The following is a 23,796-nucleotide window of genomic DNA, read 5'->3' on the forward strand; positions in this document are numbered from 1 at the left end:
AGGCTGGCTGTATTCCAACAAACACTTTTCTCTAGGGTACATGTACCCAAGCAATGACAGTTAATTAGTCGTTCTTAATGTCAAGTGGAACTGCTTTTTGTTATGTTGAGTAGTTTTCGTATCAGATAAATGATCTTGTGTCTTTTCCCGAGTCCCTTTCTATGTTTTAAGGCAACGATTTGGCGTGGATTTTAAATTAAAATAGAACCTAGATACTAAGCGTAATGTGCTCTTGCTTCTTTAAATTAAAAAATAAAAACATTTTCTTTCTTTTTTAAAAATGTTACTGTTGATAGATGCAGCTTATTTTTCTTTTGATGCTATCTTTTTTTTTTTTTTGCTATCGTTCTCAAAATAAGCCTGCATCTAAATTATGCATATATATGCATTATTGATAAGCTTTGAGACTTTCTATTAAAAACTTCAAAGCGTTTTCTTATGAATAATTTTACTTTTAGCTTTCATTAAGAAGCTTTTCAATTTTAATATATTATAATCTAAATTATTTTTAGATTATCAAGGTTTTACTCATTATCATTAAGTAAAATTGCAAAAGTTCGACGTCGATTTTGAACATGAAAATCTGATTGACTTAAGTATTCTTTCTGTTTTTTCTGTATTTTTTCTGCAAGTGAGGAGGAGTATGTAAGATTTTATCGTTAGTTACCAGCAGAGAATGAAATAAGCACTTCTACGCACGTAGCCGACTGTTCTAGAAACCATAGAATAAGGAGTACGTCCCAATCAGGGTGAGTTAAATAGCCGTATATGGTACCCATCCCTCACTCCCCCTTTTGTGAACAGGAGAACCTGGCTCGTTTTCAAGCATGAGCGTTGCCTGCAAAAATCACTTGGTTTGAGACCAAGACAGTTATGTTTTTGGAGAAAAAAAAGTGAACAAGGTGAAATAGAGTAATACTGCTTTTTTTTTTATTTGCGAAGTAGTTGCCTATTCGTTGCCGGTCCGTTATGACCAATGTAGAGGAAAGTGTGAGAGATAATCGCTAGTAGCCGGAAAGAATCCACCTCCCTGACTGTAACTGGCAGCTCTAACCACCATAGAAAAGTATGAACACCCCAACCAAGTTATATTATAAGATTTATAAAGTAGCAACAGCAAAAAACTTTATTTTCATTTTTCCTGATTCTTGTTTACAGAATTTTTTTTATGAGGAACATTTATTATCTCACCGACCGGCCTGAGTAGGGGGCAGGGAACTGTCCTTGCATCAGACAGGTCCTGGGTTCGAATCCCGGGCAAGGCATGGATGTTTCTTTCTCTCTCTCTGTGTTCTATGTCCTTTCTCCTTTGTGTGTGAATGCGTGTGAATGTGACCTGCCCTATAAACGGGTTGTGGTCACGGATGCGAATGGCGTGGCATAAGTTGAATTCCTGGCCATAGATGGCTCCACTGAAAAACAGGAACAATCGCACCCCCACTGCCTAAACAGGTATACGACAAAAAAATTTATGGTCTCAGAAATTGATTACCACTAAGTTCTTCTTTTTTTTTTTTTTTTTTTTTTTTTAAAAAAAAGAAAGTTTAAAAGTTGGAAGGTATGCATAGCGCTTTGGTAAAGATTTCTTTTGTGAAAATTACAATTAAATATGGTTTTATTACCATGCCGTTTAGTAAGAAAGATCGAACTTAGGAATTTTATCATTATACTTCAGAGCAAGGTATAAAAAAAGCATTTGTCCGGTTAAATTTACTTTTCAGTTTCGTATTTTTACTAAATGTGTAATGTAAAAATGCGGTTAAATTTACTTTGCAGTTTTGTATTTTTACTAAATGTGTGTGAACTATAATTTTTAAGACCAGAATTTTCGATAAACCGCTACCATACCTACGGAAACATGACAAAACGAATGGTTTAAATACTGTATATTTTGGTTTCGTTTATCATATATATGTCTTTTTCAATAGACACACCATTACCACACAATCAACGGTATTTTCATCAGAATTCATTTCTCCGTTTGCTATAAATACTGCACTATGTGGTAATAATATTCACGAAAACAATATTCTAAATCTTTTTGTTAAAAAATAAATATATTAAGCAAATTACTGTTTCCAATCGTTTAAGAATACGCACATAGGCTTAATGTCAAATACAAATTTAAAAAAAAAATATCTTCTTAAATAATCGATTTTCTTTCCCATACTGCAGTGCTACAAACACACTATTTAGCAGTATTTGCCAAAAAATATTTTTGACTTAAAAATTAATAAGTATAATAAAAAGACGGGCGTTTATGTTTGTAATAACATTACAACATGCTCATGCATTGCTTAAATCAAATAAAATTCTTTTTTTTTTCCAAAAATATATAGCTAAGCATTTCTGAATAGTATTAAATTAAAACCGAAATTTGTCAACATGATTTCCGAATAAATACTTGAATTTAATGTAATTATGAAGGAGATATTGTGTGAAAGGCAGAGTTTTCTGTCCCTTATATTACCCAAATTATATATCATTACAAAAGTAAAATTTTATTTCTAAATCAGTTTTCGTTCCTTTATCGTAAATAAAAAATAACTTTAGATAAATTTGCTTACATAATTGTGCTCTAAATTAATTACTTGCTGTTATTTATTCTCCAATATTGTAAATTTCTAAGTTTTGTAACGATATAGAATTTGTACATACGTCAATGTACAATTTTTGTTAAGGTAAAAATAAATATAATTAGTATTTAGAAAATAATTAAATTAGAACACTCAAAACAATCTTTGTACAAAATTACCAATCTCTGGTTATGTAAATAAAGTTCTGAATTCTAAACTAGTTATTGCGGAATTGAGTATATTATTTAGTTATTCTGTACTTTTTATACATAATACCATTATTCACAGCTTACTTAAATTAATCTCTCTAGAGCCTTAAATATTTTAACAAAATTGATTTGTTTATTACTTACAAAGGTTTTATTTTGCTTCATTCAAAAAAAAATATTGTTATAAGTTGGCTAAAAAGTTTTAATTAAAATCAAGTTTTAGCTGATATATCAGAAGTTGGATACTTTATTATTTATCTATTGAAATATTTACTTAAGCGTTATAGTAATTTCTCTTGGTAATAAGTTCCTTTTCGAAATATTTCATAAATTTATATTATAGTTAGAACAAAATGTTCGTATTCTAATATCAATTTATACGTTTGATTTTTGCATGTTTAACATTATATTAATATCATTTTTCTATTCTTACCATTATATTTAATAATTATATAATACTTAAATCAGCCCAAAGAATAAGAAAAGGAGAAAAATGGTGGTAATATTTTTTACTGCCTTTTCACTTTTGACTTCTCTTTTCAATTGCTAAATTTGCTCTGAAATCAACAGATGTGAAGTCAACGTGCCTACATACGATGATCTGCAAATATGATGATATTCTTATACTTTAAATCTTGACTTAAAAAACATATGTAAATGGGATGTATTGAAATATTCGCATTTCTGGAGCATATGTGGTAAAAGTGTCACTGTTATACTTTGAATCATGCTGGTATGAGGCAAATATAAACCAGACTCTCTCAACAGACATCTGTACAGACTCCATTAATTTAATTCAGAAATGCTTAAAGCATAACCTGAACGTCATTTTAAACTTATTTAACTACTATCTGGAAACCCGTTATTCGTACGGGGTGAAATGAAATAAATAATCAATATGTTACTGAACAACACTACGTATCATGAGCAAAATTGAAAGACATATGCCATCGCAACGAAAAAAAAGCTAAAATAATTAAATTTTTTACTTAATAAATTTTATCCTTCCCAGTGGTTTTATGTTATTAGATTAAGCACAGTAGATTTTTTGTAAGTTCATCTCATCATCAAAAAAAGATTACCTTAATTCAATATAATTTGGCACGATGCTGCTATTTGACACCAACTCATGATAGCCAAAATTACCCGTAATCAAGCAATTTTCTCCAATACTTATTCCTTTAGAGGAGCCGTAGAAAACCTCTTCCCACAGTATCTACAATATAAGATCTTCTAATTGTTGATGCAGTTTTAATAGGTGATAAATATACTAACATAATACAACATACAGTATGCATGGTAGTTATCAGAACTTTCCCAATTGCCTTAATGTCAGCCCAGCATATTACCAAAATTTATTAAGCATCATTGGCCTTCAATAGTATGGCTTTTTTTCTGTTTCTTCATAACGAATTGGCACTTTTTCTCAATTAGTTTTGTTTTAAATGCAGTACATAGAGTACTGAGCTTTTTTGTTTCAATTAGTACATATCATCTAAATTAATTAAGCATGGTTGGAGTTAATAACAGTTTGGTAATTTTTTACCCTTTACTAAAATGACTTAGTATCATTTCTCCATTAATTTTGCTTTTTACGCATCTTATTATTTTAAATTTAAATAATACTTACTAACAAAATTCAAAAGCATCTTTCTTTGATGTCAAAAATGTTACATCGTGGTTTTTTAATTTTCTCCTAAATGAATAAGTACCGTTTTCCCATTAAGTTTGCTTTTTAGTACACATCTTATTATTTTTTTTCAATTAATACCTATAACTAAAATTGGCTAAGCGCCATTGGCATCATTGCGATTTTTTGCAATTCTTCTAAGCAATTCTGTACCATTTTTTTCAATGAATTTTCAATTTTAGTGCATAGTTTATTTTTCGTTATTTCAATTATTGCTGTCAATAATTATATGACGTTTTTTTTTACGTTTCTTTTAAGCGAATTAGAACTATTTATGTATCAATTTGGCTTATCACTTCATAACTTATTTTATTTATTTTAATTACAGTTGATTCTAAATAACTTAGTTTTATGGAGGCACGTTTTAAAAACGTAACTATATCAAAATGAAGACATGTTTCATATAAATTCTGAAATACTAATAGAGTGACCTATTCAGCCTATGCTACCTTGTTCTCGTGGATCATTGAGTAAATTTTACAAAACAAATCTATGGAAATCAATAGTGCAAAAATAGATTTTCTTCGATTGAAAGATACAATAATATTTTTCCTCTTTTTTTCCTCTTTTTAAAGTAGCGACATTCCTTTTCATTTGCACAGTGCACCAAAAAATCAGATAACCTTGAATTACTTTTGATCTAATGATCGGCTCTTTCGGTTTTCGGACTCTATCTTACGGGTTCAGGGGGGAGGACCTCAAATATGCTAATTAATAAGAGCAGACGATATTTTAAGTAACGAAATCGGATACAAAAACGCACTTTTTCTGAATAAACATATCTTTTTTTAACGGATTCAGATTTCTGATCCCCAAAATATAGGTGGTAGCCGCAATCTTATTTTATTTTATAACCGTCGTTGTACAGCTGACCCAATTTTTCGGGTTTACGACAACTACACTTTTAGAAATTTCTCGGAAAAAATGGTTAAATAACAATTTATTGAATGGTTATTTTACTATATTTAATCAAAACTGCCAAATAACCATAAATAAAATGGTAATCAAACTGTTAAGTTGGAGAAAAACTGTTTATTAACTGCTTTCACCTAATACTTTTAAACAACCCGAATTTTATCACACTAACTAGACAAACCTAATGAAGCTACTTAGTTCTTTGCAACTGCGTACATATTATAACCGAGCGGGCTTATTCCGTCAATCTCATGACCGGCAGAACTGGAGTTCGAGTCCTAATGTTGACACCACAATATTTCCTCCATTCCTTTCAACGCACGAAGAATTTCCAGTGTTCAGCACTCAACAATGCCCATTACCTTACGAAAAGCCGAGTTCCTATGTCTAGTTAAATGATTATTTTTTTACGCCTCTAAAAAATGCTAGTTGTAAATGGTTAAAAAACCGTATAGTTTTGTATGCCTGGTTTTATAACAGTACTTTTTGTAAATGGTTTCAAAACCATGAAGGAAAAAATTATCTTTGTTGTAAACTTTACGGTTAATTGGATGGACAGACAGCTACAAGTTACTTTACCATAATTTTGGAATGAAAATTTTAACAGTGTAATGTTCAACTCCGTAATCTCGTAATTTTGAACAAAATCCAGAAGACAAGGCAACTCCTGGATCAAGTATTGAAGAAATTTGCCTTCATGGTGCTTTCGGTCCCTTTAGTTTGGACAGGAGCGCAAACCAAAGTTTGAACCCCTTAATTCTAAATTTACCTTTTGCGTATTTCACCATGGTTTTTTTAAGCAAATTAACAGAAATAATTGTGCCTAATTATCAATTTCTCTTATACACATATATACAAAATAAAAAAATAATTGTAAAGTATACAATCTTGTACGTTATTCTAAATATATTCTAATTTTAAATCACAAAATGCAAAATTTGAGTGAAGTGGGTGGAATAGTTCCTGAGAATTTTTTGCAAAAGATGTATATTTAAGATTCGATTTCTCAGGAACTATTGCACCGATTTCACTCAAATTTAGTATTTTGTCAAGGAAAATCTAACTCATAATTAAATCAAAATTCCCAACTTTAATGAAGGAAAATAAGTTGTTTTTAAAATTCTCATTTAAGTTAGAATCGATACTATTGATTTAATGTTTATATACAACCATAAAATAAAATTAAAAGATGACAAGCTGAATAAAACTTGTTATGAGTAATTATTTATCATACTTTAAAAAAATGAGTAAATAAACAATTACACCTAAATTTTTCCATTTAATCACAAGAGTTTTTAATATTTTCTTTATCTTTACTAGTTTTGAAAAGGACTTTTCGATTCATTGACTTTCAATAAAAATTTCTAGATTGAAAACAAGATATATTTTAACGAAACTGAATATTGTATTTTGAATGTTGTTTAATCATAATAAAAGTAAAAAGAATGAAAATGATAAAATTAATCACAATTAGTGTTAAAGAATGCTTAAAAAAATTAGCAATTTTTAATAAAGACATAAATTTCTGAAATTATTTGTGGAAGGTAACTTAAGAACCTAGAAAAATTTTGTAATTTAAACAATGGATGATTTTACGAAATCTTTTTAGTGTTCGATGAAACTGTTTACTTGGAAATTACTTGAGCGAGCATTTCGCTGAATTCGAGACATTAATATATTCACTTTTTTGATTATACGGAATTTTTAAAAAGCATTTATCTAAGTTGTTGTCATAATTAACGAAATGCAGCTAAGAAATTGCTGAGAGGTAGTCTCGGAAAAAAATTTTTTTTTAAAAAAATCAATGATTATTATTTATTTATTTTAAATCTACCCCTATTATTATCTTCTACGTATCTCTTATCATTACAATTAGTTTAAAAGATGTAAAAAATTTAAAGAAAAGTTCGTGGAATACAATATTTCAAAGCCATATTAATCACTATTTACTAACGTTGAGTAACTAACATTAATATTAATCATCTAACTTATCATTAATATTAATATTCGGTAATCAAAAATGATTAAAGAAATTTATTCACAAAAAATACGTTAGGGAATGAATAGCGATACCTTTTGTGACTTGGAAGAAAACGTAAGAGAATCATTTAGTATGTTAAAAGAGAAACTAATTTAAGCTGGTAATCTCATTAAAGTTTTTGTCTCGAAAGAAAGATGAATAGGAAAATGTCTTTAACATTAAAAAAAAAATTGAAATACTTTTGTCATGTATCACTACCACTTTATTTTTCTCATTCCATTTAATATGTGGGGAGAGGAGTATTCGACCATGTCAACCGTCATCTATGAGAAGGTACCCCGACATAGAGTCGAGTTAACATGTCTTATGTACTAGTGAATTGTAGTTGTAATTTTGTAGTGGTAGGTACGCTACAGTACTCCCCCACCAGAATTATATCTGTGATGGAATTCGATGAGCGAATACCACTAGTTAATTCATTGCTGTTTTTTGTGAGAAGTCGGGAGAGCTGTATTAAGATCACCGTATTTTTTTGAGTGCTGAATGTGAGAAGTGTATTAACTTCACGGTCGTAGTCGCTCCTGTGTTGCCGTTAGCAGTCGAGTAATCACAAGTATGCAAGCCGACGTTGTGCGTGATCGAGACGAGACTGAGTAGCAACAGTGTGAGGAGGTGGATAATGCCGCAGTCACAAGTAGCAAGTCAACTGTTCAATGTGGATCATCCATCGAAGTAGGCGTTACTGTCTAGGTAGGCGTGTTCATATCGAAGTGGGCGTTACTGCCAAGGTAGGCGTGCTTACATCACGTCCGAAGGTCACCAATGTAGGGAGAGGAGTATTCGACCATGTCAACCATTATCTATGAAAAGGTACTCCGACATAGAGTCGAGTTAACATGTCTTTTATACTAGTGAATTGTAGTTGTAATTTTGTAGTGGTAGGTACGCTACAAGTTCTAAGAACACTCTCAGACGAAATTGACGATTCAGCAGTTCTTGAGCCGAATTACGTTAGTTTTGAGAATCGTTTCGTCTCAAAATCATGTGACTTGTGATCAAACTCTTAACTCTCAAATATATGACAAAAATGCTTGCTCAACTCAAAACCTCATCGTTGTGCATTGTGGGAGATTGTTAACTAGAATGATGAAACAAGAACGAAGACTAGACGATCAAAAATAAAATAACAATATAAGCAGACCGCACTGTATGGTGGTCGATTAATTGGTCTCGTACCAGGGAGTTCCCGGATTCGAATCCTGCTTTGGGCATGGTAGTAATTTAGCTTTCTGTTTCATTTGCACTTCTTGTGTTATTGGGGCAACATGGATCTCCCTAAGTGCCCACGATAAAGTGATTGGTGGAAAAGTTAGTACAATAAGGTGCGATTTTTTTTCGAAAGAAAAATAAAATTTAATATTTTTTTTTTTTTAAATTTTGACGAAATTCGTTTCCGTGAAGAAGTGAAGATAGTTATTTCGCCACTTTGAGGAAACAATACCAGGAAAGGGTTTCGCAAAAAACGAAAAAAGTTTCGGGATATTTGAGCATAAATTTTTTACAGTGAATAATGATTTGAGATAGGTTTTTGAAAAAATGCGTTTAGCTTTTTTATTGTTACGAATTACGAAAGATAAATGCTTGTAACTCATGCTTATTTACTTCTACCATTACCATCCATAGTTTGAAAAAAAAAATATTTCCAAAATAAACAACAAAAAGTTTAGCAATACCTTATGTGATTTAAGAAGTATATAAGAGAGAAATATTTAATATGTTAAAAGTAATATTAATTTAAGCTGGAAATCTTATTTCGCGACCAAAAGTTTTCATCTCGAAAGAAAGATAAATAGGAAAAGGGCTTTACCATCAAAAAAAAAAATCAATTAAAATATTTTTGTCATGTATCACTATTATTTTGTTCCTTCTTTGTTATTACATTTCGTTTTAAGAATATTGATTCTCATATAAGTTAGTGAAAAAATTGTGTTCGACATTTTTATTGTGTACAATTTGTTATGAATTACGTAAGATAAATGCAGGTTATTTATGCTTATTTGCTTCTGTCATTACTAACCATAGTTTAAAAAGAAATAAAAATTCATTTTCAAAAAAATATTGTAAAAAATGCCTTACCTTAGCAATACTTTATATGATTTAAGAAATAAACAAGAGAGAAATATTCAATATGTTAAAAGTAAAACTAATTTAAGCTGGCAATCTTATTTCGCGACCAAAAGTTTTCATCTCGAAAGAAAGATAAATAGGGAAGGGGCTTTAACATTCAGAAATCTAATTTAGATATTCTGTTCACGAAAGGAATCAACGAAAGTAAATAAAACAGAACCCACAAAATCTCGCAATTATAAGCTAGAGTTACGGTCCCTAGTTTTTATCATATCTTCGACTTGCGGTTGGAAACAAAATGGAAAATAAGAAGAAAACAGAAGCCATGTTCATGCATTAGCGTTGCTGAATGAGTTTCTCTTTTTAAATATATTAGTCTCATTTCCATATGATTTCATTAAAAAGCAACATTGTTAGCTGGAAATAATTTGTCTCATATTTGAGTCGACTTCTTTTATTATGAATTTTTTAGCTTGGGGGGTTTGGAAAATGAAATTTAAAGAAGAAATATTTTAATTTTACAATTTAGGATATTTTGTCACGTATACCGGACCTTCATCCTTTTTTATATGTCAAGAAAATAACATATATTTTAAGAGTTATTGTTCATTTTGTAAAAAAGTTATATTTTGACAACACAATTTCTCTTATTTAGTAAAATAAAATTATAAAATGTTTCTATATCTTTCTTTTTTTGCTTTCTTTCAATGGGAGTACTTTTATTTAAAAACACGCTTTGGGCAAATGCGTTTAATCTAAAAAACACTGACATTTTTTTTGCTCCTATTCCAGTCTTTAAAAGCTAACAAATCATCAAACTCATTGAAACATCAAATCAACCAGACATTTGCGATGCAGCATTTTAAATATCAAAGCTATATTTAATTTTTAATGTGCATTCCATTTTATTTTCAGAATTTGCATAAATTCAACCTTTGACTTCAATTATTTGTACGATTATATCGTCAATCAAAAAATTACTCTTAATGGGATTTTGGCAAGCATAAATTGCTAACACTTTGAACTATTTTAAATAAAAACGTTTACCACAAATTTAATTATAAATAATACATTCACAAAATTTAAAAAAAAACTGTTTGAACAGTAAAAATAAATATCAAGCAATAATATGAAGAGATCGTTTCTAGAAGAAAAAAAATTATCTATTGCATACTGAGAAAAAAAGTAAGGGTAAAACAACCAAAATATTGTAAAATTTATTGTGTTTCTGGCTCTACGGCACACCGAAAAAATCTCGCTAATTTTTATCGAAGCGCTTCGCTGATAATTTTGATAAAATTAACAATAACATGGTTTTATAATGTCTGTTAAACTTTTGTAAATGCTGCAAAATTTGGTATATTTTATCATGATACCTTAGAGCAAGGCGTAAAAATCAATCAAATGGTTAAGTTTGCTTTTTAGTTTTGTATATTTTTCTAAATGTATGTTATTAAGCACTATAATTTTGAAAACTACAATTTTCGGTAAATCATTACCATATGAACTAAGTTTTTTTTTGTTATTACTGTTAAGAAAGTCATTCTCGTATCAGAATTACTTGTTCTCCAGAGAGTATATATATATATATATATATATATATATATATATATATATATATATATATATATATATATATATATATATATATATGCTTAAAACATAAAGTATATATAGTATAATAATATATATATATGTTGTGACAAAATCAATGAAATATTGCTTGAGCGGCACTTAAGTGATAGGAGAAAAAAAAGTTATAAGTGCGGCTTCTTTATGCTTGACATAAATTCAAGTTAAATACTTCCTCGCAGAATCCAATTTTCCCCAGATTTTCTCTGACTTTCCCTTTTCGCAATTATTCCTCATATATAAAAACTAGATAAATCAAAAAAACGCATGTAAAATCTTGATTTCATGTCATTATTGTATTTTTCAAATTTTAAAAGAATTTCCAGACATGTAGAGTTTTAAAAATCTTATAGCATGGTTCGAACCACTCGCAATGAGATTTTTGTGCCAAAATTTAAAACTATTTTTTAAAAAAAATGAACACAAAACTAATTTTAACTATTACTGAAAAATCTGCCTTAATACTGAAAATAAATGGTACAAAAATAATACAATAACTGGTCACTACAAAAAAAAACGTTGCAATCAATCTTAGTATCTGAGAAAACTGCAATTTTCATACTGCCATATCAAATCAAACAGATGCGACAAAATCAAAGAAAGAGTAAGAAATTAAATAATTAAATAATAGCTGTTTCGCTAAAATATTAATCTATAAAGTACATGTTCAGTACTAAAAGAAAAGTTAAAAGCGTGGTATCTTTTTGTGTAACATAAAATTCTAAAATAATTCTTTGCAGAAGCAATTTCCCCCAAAATTCTCTCAGAACCCCTCGGCCAGCATATTTTTCTCCCTATTTAAAATTTTTACCTTATTTTTCTCTTGTAAAAATTGGATAAATCATAAAAACGCATGTTTTATAAATAAGGTCTTTATTTTATTTCAATATTTTATTTTTACATAAAATAAACGAATTCCCTGACACTGTACTTAAATACAGCACTGCTAATTTACGAGTTTCATGAATAATTTATGTATGCAAGATGCAAAAGGTGGGAATAAATAACGCTCTTGCGTCGTAGTCACGAAAGAAATATTTTAGCTATTGTTTGAAAGAAAACATATTACTCATATGCAAATACCTGTTAAATATTAAAAAATTAGGGAAAAATACTAGGGTCTCACAAAGCTAAATACATCGCCTAATTAAGCGTTTGTGTGAATAGTTTGAGCTTTATTTAAAACTTTGAGCTATTCGTTGAAATATTATTTGTTGAGTAACAGCTCAATTTTTCACAGAAATTAATGAAATTTAGACTAGGTTGAAATACCGCGTAATCGTGGGCAGAATTAAACTTAAAATTTTATTTATAGAATGAATAATGAATGAATGTAATTATACTTCAGATTAAGCTTAAAGACATTTTTAAGAGATTATTGGCTTAATTTTAGAACAAGACTTAAATTTAGATATAGATAACGCTTTTAATGTAGCTTAGCTTTAAATTTAAATGCAAATATTGCTTATAATATAACTTAACTGTGAATCTTAAAGTATAACCGAGATTTATGTCTTAGAATGTAATATAGCTGTAAGTCTGAGAATAGTTTTAAATTTGAGAATGTCTTTTTAGACTAGGAGTATAATCTGTCTTTGAATATATAATGAATATAGTTAATATTTAAATCTCATAAAATATTATTGAGATGCATATTTTGTTAATTTATATGTACTGTATTTTTTGCATTTAGCACAAGTAGAACTATGCTTAGCCAAAAAGTAAGGAAATTTATTAATTTTAAATTTTATTTTCCAGTTAGCAATATTTTAATCGTAACTTTTTTTTAGAATACACATTTAATTTTGTCATTTTTTTTGTAAGCCAACAAACACGAAATTATTTAAAAAAAGAAAAAGTTATTCTAAACTTTATTACAAAGTTATTACAAAAGTTTTTGCGTAGTTTATTACAAACTGTCACAAACCCTCTGAGTCATTTAAAAATTTGAAAAAATAAAATTTAAGAAGTTTGAGCTAATATGGGTTCCCTTTTTCGTATTTATTTCTTTAAACTAGTGAAGAAACGGAAACACATTCTGAATTTTTTTGATTATTATTAAGTAAAATTATTAAAAAATAATAAATAATATTTAATGATTATTTATTTTGCATGTAGTATCTTTATATAAACAAATGTGAGAAAACATTTCTCAATTCACTTAAAAAGTTCTCGAGAAATGTCGAAATACGCGAAAAGTAAAAATAACAAGGGGAACAAATTTTGGATAGCTCTTCTGACCAAATTAGTTTGAGATATATGCTTCTATGTTTTAATACCTACTTTCTATATTTTTGGGATAAAAAATTTGAATCCGTTGAAAAAAAGTTATGGATATTTAGAGAAAGTACGCTTTTATGTCTGATTTCGTAACTTAAAATGACATTTTCACTCATTAATTTAATTTTATTTTACAACAGTAGTTGAACAGCAGACCCAATTTTGATCTTACGACTACCAACGTTCAACTCCGTAACTTCGCAATTTTGAACCCTATCTATAAGACAAGGGAACTCCTAGATCAAATATTGGGAGAAGTTTGCCTTCGTAGAGGAATTACATCAGGACTGTGGTCGTGGAGAATCTTATTTGCGTTACATGGTGAGGGAAACGATGAAAACCTCCCACGGTTAGTCTGAAGGTAAAGAGAATCGAACCCATCATTCATCTACTGTTCAGGATATTATACTTCAACATTGTAGTCGGTGTGAGCGAGTTGCGGGATTCGCATTCGAAACCAGTTTACCTCGTTGGAAGGCGAACGCTCTATCCCCTGAGCCACCACGGATCAATCACTAATTAAATAGAACATTTGAAACCACTCTCACAAACAATAGCAAGGTTCGCAGAACGTGAAGATCCAATCATTAGATCAAAAATGAGGGTAGACTGATTTCTGTTTTCTTGCAAAATGAGCAATCGTGAAAAAAAAATTTAAATTTCACGTTCCTTTCAATATTTTTTTGAAAATTTCATAATAGTTTTTGATTGCGGACAATCTAAATTTTCAAGTAATACTTCTTCTAAATACTAAATAATTCGTACAAGGGAAAAACCTATTGTTATATCTAATAAATAACGGTAAAGAGTACCGGAACTCAAGGTGCCAGTTTTTTTCTCCATAAAATTCATTTTTATGGAAAAAAAAATATTTTATTTACTTTAATTTTTCTGTAACAATTACCGAAAATTACTGAATGTTGCTGTAAAAAGTAAATGTTTCCGAAAAAAAAGTCAAATAATACTGTAAAAATTACGGTACAACAATCTACTGAAAAATGGATTCCATGTTAAAATGAATTTTACGGATGTTGGACCGTACTGGTACTTTATGCAGTAATTTGATCCGGAGAATTTTACAGTGTGGAAATTAATACAAAAGTAGCACGGGATACGCTTTTGTCAAGATAATTCACACTTTTCTGGATTATTTGTTTTAATAAATCATTTTGATTTCCATGCAGACATATTTAAGTTTAAAATGACGAAACTTAAAAAACGATTTATTATTATAATGCTTAAATACATAAAAAAAATTAAATTATGCATTTCAGAAGTTTTTCATTTAAATATATGCTTCACTCTTCCAAACAAATGGAATGAAATTCAATTCATATGGCACTGCGTGAAAAACTTTATGTAGTATGTCTTAAAAGTCAAGCCGAATTTGATCTAAACATTGTATTAGGGTGTTCCTAGACATAAAATCTTTTGAAATATCTACGAAAAGAAAAAATCAAACTGCTGAGACTTCCATTGTTCCGAAACTATGTGTTTTTGAGGAAAGTTCTTTTTGACAGTCACAACTCTCTATTAAAATATTATTTTGATTTAGATTTTTGAAATACGTTTTCGAAATGTTATCCTGAACATACTATAAAATAAATATAAAATTTTTATTCATTACAATTTATTAATTTTTGTACAAACAAACATATATATATATTTTAATTTTAATATATAAATGACTCTATATTTTTTTTTATACAAAATCATTAAAAGAAAAATATGTGCTATAATAGAGCTGAACTCTAAATCTGAGTTTTTACTACATCTAACCTGTGTTCGACCGAAAACAAGTCTAGTTACAAAAAAAGAACAAAGGAACTACTTAAGATAGTTAAGCTTCTCCCAGTTTGCATCGAGCCTAGTTATATACATATATCCTCAGCATTAGATGAATCCCAGTTTGGAGTCCCTATGACGCGAACCTGTTTGACAACTCAATGTAATGTGGGTAAGTTTTTATTCAATCCAATTCGGAATAGATAAAATGTCAATTTTCTGCATTCAAAAGTTCATTTGTCTTCTGGAGTGGGCTAAAAATTAAGGAACCGCAGAGTCGAACATTAAAAGTCTACATTCACTATGGATAGATCAGCTACTTATCGCTGGTTATAAAATCAACTAGAAGAGCTATGGTTCATCTTTGTCTTAATTTTTAAAAGATACACACTATTTTAAATTCTTTTTTCACCAGAACAAATGCTTTTTTTATTTTTTTGAAAATAAAGCTTTGCGAAATGCACTTCAGGGACTTATCTTACAGTGTTTAGGTTAGAGAATTCCAAGTATGGAGAATTCAGTGTCAGAATAGAGAATTCCAAAATGAAAGTATTTGTCTCATATTCTGATTACTAGATTCGATTATCGGTATCGGTCAATATTTTTTTGGGAGGGAGGATAAATTTCATGCATAACTTTGATGATTGATGCGTTATATTATCGATATTAGACAGATTTTAAACTGGTGTCAATTTTATTTCAAATCCATAGATGCTGTATAGACAGATTTTTTGGAAGACTTCTTTTTCAGGGATAGATTTAAGAATCACTTTAATGTTATAAATAACTTTTGCAAAACAAATGAAGAATATAAATAAAGTTTTTATTTGTCAATTAAATACTTGAGTTTCTTTTATTTCTGCTTTAATAGTAAAGGATTATAATGTAAAAAAGCAATTAAAGAAATAATTGCGAACTATTTCATAGGCATAAATTTATTTCTGTAAAAATTAGTTATCATACTGATTTTTTGTCGACCGGCCTGTGGAGGGATCACAGAACCGGCCTTGCATCAGAAAGGTTCTGGGTTCGAATATCAAGGCATAGGTGTTCTTTCATTCTCTGTACTACCTGTCTTTATTGTGGGGACAATGTTGGCCCACCTAATATGGTGTCCCTGAAAGAGTGATCAACAAAATCTGCCCTTCAAATGTCTGTATGAAGAAAAGACATTGCGCATTGAAAAAAAAAAAATTATTATGTTGGAAATACATTCTGGATCAAACTCCTTCAAGCCCTAACAATTTATTCAAAAGTATTTGGAGTAAAAATTTAGATTTCGTATTACTATAAAAATGCAACAAGTCACACATCCGCAGTTAAATCCTTAAACTATACAAGTTAATCATTCTGAATTATAACTCTATGAAGGTAAGGTTTTCTCAGAACTGGTATATGGTTTAATTTAAACTGATGTCTGGTTCAGATTATACGGTTAAACCTTGCTTTGACTTCTTTAATTCAGTAAGTAAGTTATTTATTTGCGAGAATTTCTCTGATAAAATCAAGATAATAATCAGTTTGTACCTGAATATTGATTTTATCATTTAATAAACGACAGTAAAAATATCATTTAGATAATCACAATTAATTAATATTTCATAGTTACAAGCATTATAAAAAATTAACATAATAAATAATAAAACATTGACATAATAACATTGCAAAAAATTAAACAATAAAAAAACGAGTGATAATTGATTTTCGTTTGTTTAATATCTAACAAATATGCAAACTTCAAATAAAAATTCTATTTTAAATCATACATAGCATGTTTTAAACATTTTTTGAATAGCATTTTTTTTAAAAAAATCAATAATACTTCTAGCAAAAAAAGTTTTATTTTTTTAAAAACCAATTTTATTAAATAGCAAATATTGCAGATAATTGTAAAGTAAATTTAAAATAAGCTTTCAGAATAATATTTCCTTCTCAAAGATATAGCGTAGATAAAAAATCCATTGTATTATAGAAAAACTGATTAAAATATTTCTTAACCAGAACTATTATAAGAAAAGTTTAAAAACTATTTGAAAATAATTGAACAAGATTTTGGGAGCAGTTTTTTAAAAAGAAAAGAAAAAACTTTAAGTTCAAAAACACGTTTTATTATTAAAAAAAATAACCAGTTATTTCAATAGTAGTCTTTTACATTCCTGCGAACTTTAAAGTTCCCAATTTCTTCAACCGGATGAATACTTTCCGACCGACCCAACTGAAAATTTAAGCAAGCTTGCTTCAGTTGAAAACTATCGATTACGTTCTAGTCATTTATCATTCTGTCTTTTAGCACTGCAAAGACCTGGTCGATTCAAAGACTAGAATTCGCCTACTTTTTTCTCTTGCTTACTGTTTACTAAGATTTATAAGTTCCACATCTATATTACCCTATCTGGATTATATCTCTTTATATTGACAAAATAAGAATAGATGCAATCTGTAATCTTGTTTTAAGAAAAATTCTGATCCTTAAGACATCATGAAGAAAGTTTTAAAACTTATGGTTTAAGATTTTCGTTTGGTTGTTGATTTTGAGAAGTACATCTTTTTTTTCTGGCATTTTAGTTGGTTCTATTTATTTGAATTTAGCGTAATCATACTATTACGTGGCGTTTGAATATTACGAATGAATTGAATCGCTTTAAGAAAAATTCTGATCCTTGAAACATTGTGCAAAACGTTTTGAAACTTATAGTTTGAGGTTTTTCATTTGGTTGTTGATTTTAAGAAATATATATTTTTTTTATATTTTATTTCATTGCTTTATTTGAATGTCAGATAATCATACAACTACATTGCATTTGAATATTATGAATGAATTGAAAGCATACTACTAGTAAAAAGTGTGTGAGTTATTCATGTATTAAAAATAATAGATATAAGATAAGAAGAAATAAAAGATAAGAAAAATGATTCGTTGAATAATGACTAAAAAATTTCTGAATTATCTTAAAAGAGAACAAAAAAACTAGTAATATTTTAAAGAAAATTAGTGATCAGTAAGAAAAATTTTGCAAAATATTTGCTAGAATAAAATTAATATATTAATGCAAAACTACTGCATCTACTTATTTACTTAAATTACTTTTCTCGTCAAATTTATGTCGCATTAAAATCCGCTTTTAATACAAATCCCTCAATCAATTTTTTCTTTAATCAATTTTGCATTGAAAACTGCCTTTTAATGGTGTCGTAACATCGCCAAATAATTTAAACTTACTCTTCAGTTCAAGTTACTTGGCAATTTTTAAAATGACTTGTACACGGGGTCTTTGAAAAAATAAAAGATAATTTGCTTTTAATGTAAACAATTAGAAATGCATGATATTTCATGCAAAAAAAAGTATACGCTTTCTTTTAAATGAATAGAAATATTCTTGCGTTGGAATGCAAAACTTTATTTAAAACAAAGCTAAGTTTAAAATACATCAAAATGTGAATCTGTACGTTGAATAAGATTTTCCTGGTAATTTAGAAATATCCTAAATTTGAGTTGATTGTGTATAGCTCATTCTATCCATTTTGGACATACATCTGTTCACTTTATGTACATATATTCAACTATATATTACTATATTTTGTAATATATTCTTGAAATTGAGAAGAAAGTTATGTACATTTCTAAATTTGGATATATTGCATACTTTAATAAAGAAGTACATTATTTGCATGTTTAAGTTTGATTACTATAAGACATTTAAAAATTACAGTTGTTTCTTTTTTAGGTAAGGGAATGCGTCATGTATTTATCATTTTTTAAATTTTTTAAAATATTTCTAAGACATTTTTATAATATGTTTGAGTTATTTGGATAAAATAATATTCACATTTCTTGAAAGCAATACTTGAACGGAAACAAAACTTATGTTATTTAAAATCCCAGCAAGTTTAAATTCTATTATGAGAAGTACACAAAGAAAAAGATATATTGAAAACTACAAGAATATGGTAATATTTACTGTGTTTCTGGCTCGTTAGGAACTTCAGAAAACTCGATAAATTTTACCGAAGCATTTTGGTAATGACTTTTCGGTGATATTAACAATAAAATATGCTTTTTATTACCATGTTGTTTGATTGTAAATGAGGAGAAATTTAGCAATTTTATCATGATACCTTAGAGCATGGCCTAATCTCTTATTTACTTTTACAGTCTTGTATTTTTTACTAAATGTGTGGTAATAAGAAATATTATTTTGGAAGCCAGAATTATTATATAAAGGGAAAAATTACCAAAATGCTCTAAATACCCTCGAATTTGGTTTTAATTTCCAGAATTATGTAGTTGTTTATTTTACTAGAAATCTCATTACCATATAAAGTGGTAATTTTTCCAGATTTTTTTCCTCCATGTACCGATATTATGGTTTAGCGCTGGATCTATTTTTATGAAAGTGTACTTGAAATATTCTAACAAATAAAGATATAAATTTCTTTTTCTTATTATGAGAGCTTAGAATCTGTATATTTATACGAAAAAAAATAATGATTTTATTTCTATCTCTTTGCTTGTCCAAACAGTAAGTGTTCATTTCTTGTAGTTACGGAAGTTGCCATGATGGTTGATCTTGATAAAATTTTGAATTTATGACCATAATTTGGTTGTGAATTTTTAATTTAAAAATATTCACACGCGATTATTATTAGACAATTATTGCTCTCTAAATGCATATATTATTTTTGAAACTAAGTAATTTAAAGCTAAGGAAACCAATAAAGTGAGTATTTACAGAAATATCGGAACATAAAAATTAAACATCAGCCTTAAAGACTGAGTTTAAATATATTACTCCAGAAAAATTATACTTAATTCAGTAAACTTTTTCAGATGTTCGTGAAGAAAACTTTCAAAGAGTTACATCTTACAGTTGTGGATGATTTATGACGTCCATTATTTATCTGATGCAATAAAAAAATTTTGAATTATTCTGAATTTTATCTTGCGCACTTCTGTTCTCAAGAGTATTTATTTTATGGAATCTAATCAAGAAGATCTAGTTCTATCTACTTTCCCATCTCAGAAAGTATACTTAAAAGATGACTTTTGACTGTAAATTTGTTTCAGTAGCACCTGACTCTCACAGGTAGGTACATTAAAATAATATTGATGGTAAAAAAGTGAAATGCATACTTTAGTATTTCATTGGAACCTCATCAGAAATTATATTTGGAACTCAGATTCTGATTAAATGATCCAAGGGTATAAGAATTCATCAGAATTCTTCAGAAATTTCTTTATGCCACTTTAGATAGCATCTGAAATCGATTGGGTATATTTGATATACGGCAGTAGCCATGCTTATCGTCGTTTTGATTTTCCTTAGACATTATCTGTTACAAAATATTATTTGAACAATTATTTTTGAATATTTATTTTTGTTTCTAGAAAAATAAATGACCTATTTTTTTAAACATCACATACTTCTTTTGTATGCTAGTTAACTCAATAAATAATAATGACTAGCATAAAACCGGCAGTAATTTTAATTCACTAATATAGCATTTTAAATATCACTTTGTGTATACTTGTTATTTTATGTTGTCAAATTTAAATTACTTAGGTTGCATTTGAACTCCTATTTTAATTACCTTGAATGCATATTTTTTTTATAAAATGTTTTCTCAAATTTACTTAACTAATAATATTTATATAAAGCACAGTGCTTACCGGGAGGTGAAGAAGCTGAGCACAACGACAAGAGTCCTGAGGCACGAAGCACTACAGTTACACTTAAAGATCGCAGTACCACTGTCCAACGAGATGTTGCTGATATGCTCTGGACATTGCATAACAGCAGAAAAATCCACATCATGTTCCAAAAGCATGGTATTGAATAAGTCACTAAACATAACGTTCTCCACCCTTCTGACCACTCGTTATCATTTTTCAAGGGGCACATGCGGGAACAAAATTACGAACTTAAATCACAAAATGAAATTGAAAGCCCAAATAAACTCTTCAAAAAGGCCTTCCAATGGCCTTACGGCGACTTTCACGTCATCTATTGTTAATTTTTTAAGCTCCTAATATGAAACAGAATGGTAGAAATCAGTTTAAAACAAAAGAAAAAGTTTTGGAAATAAGTTCTACTAAAGCGCCTCTAAGCAAAGATTCTCACTCCAAAATTAAATGGAGAAGAGGTATGTTGTATATCCTTGCCTCTGGCCTGACTACACAGATTCTAAGTAAATGCCGGTCCGTGATCGGCAGGATACAGAGGCCGGACTATTCGTCGTCCGGAAGGAGGCGCTGTAATCCAGAGACTCGTTCGATAGCCATCCGGCAATCGCAGTAGGTCGGTTAATAGCTTCGAAATGCACGTCTGGCTTTCGCCTTATAAAAACTTTTTCTCTAACTTTTTGAAATCATTATACGCCAGGGAAATTGCGTCTTTCTTTTACAAATTTCGTTAATATTCATTAGAAAGAAATAGCGATAGGGTTTTTGATGTTATGTAGACATAATTTAAAATTTAAGATAAATTCGCATAGACTAGGAATTTATGAATAGAATAAAGATCATGCAGTCACTATTCTTGCCTAGAGAATTTTATCTTTACTTTATTCTCATTTGTCCTTTTAAATGAGCTAGGTTTATTATTTATTAAGATTTTCTCAACGAATTTTTCGGTAAATACTAAAGAAATGTTTTATTTTATTCCATTTTCTAATCTCTCAGAACTAAACAATTTATCTTCGTCGTGATATATTTCGAGTAAACTTTTTCCTGTTTTATTTCTTATTTTTCTCAGTTAACTACTGTAATTTTGTGTATTATCTATGTCTGAATTTTTAAGTAAAATTATTTTTTGGATCTTTTAAGAAAGTTTAATATTTTTATGATTTTAAAAAATATATATGTCTTATTTTATAACATATAAAAACCACAAAACTTGTCACGTTACTGTTTAAATTATTATCCTTATTTCACATATATAAATCATATTTGTTTCACTTACACTGTTAAACAAATTTTAAAGTTCATTTTTTATCTTTAAATAAAACAGCCAATCTGTTTAAATTTATTTGATATATGTATCCAAACAAAAACGATCAATAATATGCAGTTTTTGTAGTAAAACAGTTTCCAAGCTTCCTGTAAATTTCCAGATGTTTTGCCTCTAGAGCCACGAAACTTAGTAATAATAAATAGTGCTTATAAAATAGTGTTTTAATAAATAGTGTTTTTATTTTTTTTAAAGCAAAGTTGTTGAAATTGTCATTGTCTATTTCCCCACTGTCTGTGAATGCTTCCCACCTTTGTTTGTAAGTTTTTATTATGAAATGCTAAAAAGAGTATAGTCGTCAAGTTCTAAAAATGCGTCGCTGAGAAAAAATAATTACAAAATCTATATTTTCAGCCAAAAATATACAAAAACGATATATTTTCATCTAAATAATTTTATATATAATATATGGAAAATTTTTCAAATCTAATTTTAAATTCGCACAACGTGTAACTATTTAGTAAAACTTTCATGTCAACAGCGTTTGAAAGCTGCCTTAGGATGAAAAGGTAACTAACAAATTATGAGGTACAAAATGACAGCAAAAATTTTAATTAACCAGCTGATTTTTTCCCTATTTATATATTTTAACCAGAGAGTACATTCAAGTAGATTAACTTTGCTTAATAGTGTGAAAAATGTGCGATGAATACGAGAAGCTTAAGAATTGACCAGGTATTCTACTATTACATTCACAAATAATTTTCTGTTAGAATGTTTTAAGAAAGATCCAAAGCTGCAACAATGCGTCTGGAACAATGACAATTGTTATTCAGATACCGAACTTAAATAGCAGGCATTAAATATTCCACTCTATAGTCTGGACTATACAAGAAGCATTCTATTAAGAACAATAGAGTCTGGGGGTAATCGTTAATGCACGTATTATTAGCATTTTAGGTATTACCGATGCAATACAGTTACATTATATTAATCATTTTATGTATATAAACGGTTTATTTTTGTTTAATGAGTCCCATGCTTACAAAATACTAAAAGACATATTGCTATTCAACAACATCGCTAACAAGGTAAATTACATGTCCAATATTTACTATTAGCATCCAGTACTTTTTAAAATCTTTGAGGAAAAAAAGAATGAACTTCTCAGTTTCATTTAATAAAAGTAATAATTACAACTAAAGACTGTGGTACAACTAAAGACTGTTACTGTAAAATATTTGGCCGTTAAAAGATTTTATTAACCATTTTAAGAGAATACACAATATCTGTATAGTCTAGTTGTGAAGAAGGGTATGCGCATGTTTGAGGAATAGTTTTAAGTATTATAAATTGAAGGGCGACTGTTTAAATAAAACCAGATATTACTATGCATCTCACATTTTTTTCTCTTTATTTTAAAACATCTTATTCACTCACTGCAGATTCGAAATAAATTTAATTTTTTTTATGAAATGTTACACATAATGAACTTCTTTTCTTATTACTTGTGATTTTAGTAAGTCAAAACCTTTGCTGGAAAGTTCTGTAATTTTTAATGAAAATATAATTCTTAGCTCTTATAAATCTGATTTTTTACTGCGTCTATATCAGATATTAACCATTTTTTATAAAACGATTTTAAAAAATACAT

General features: G+C 28.6%; 1 protein-coding gene across 1 annotated transcript in view; it reads right to left on the reverse strand.

Moving 5' to 3' along the window:
• Nucleotides 1-21,462, reverse strand: part of LOC107446499 (neural cell adhesion molecule 2) — a 204,297-nt gene extending 182,835 nt beyond the window's left edge. The window contains exon 1 of the mRNA XM_016061170.4: nucleotides 20,864-21,462. Within this exon, the coding sequence (XP_015916656.2) occupies nucleotides 20,864-21,095 (232 nt within the window). The 5' untranslated portion in view covers nucleotides 21,096-21,462. The remainder of the gene's footprint in view (nucleotides 1-20,863) is intronic.
• Between the last annotated feature and the right edge of the window lie 2,334 nt (nucleotides 21,463-23,796).

Source organism: Parasteatoda tepidariorum, chromosome 3 (genome assembly GCF_982258835.1).
Source record: "Parasteatoda tepidariorum strain Cologne lab strain chromosome 3, Ptep-v5.0, whole genome shotgun sequence".
Lineage (NCBI taxonomy): Eukaryota > Metazoa > Arthropoda > Arachnida > Araneae > Theridiidae > Parasteatoda > Parasteatoda tepidariorum.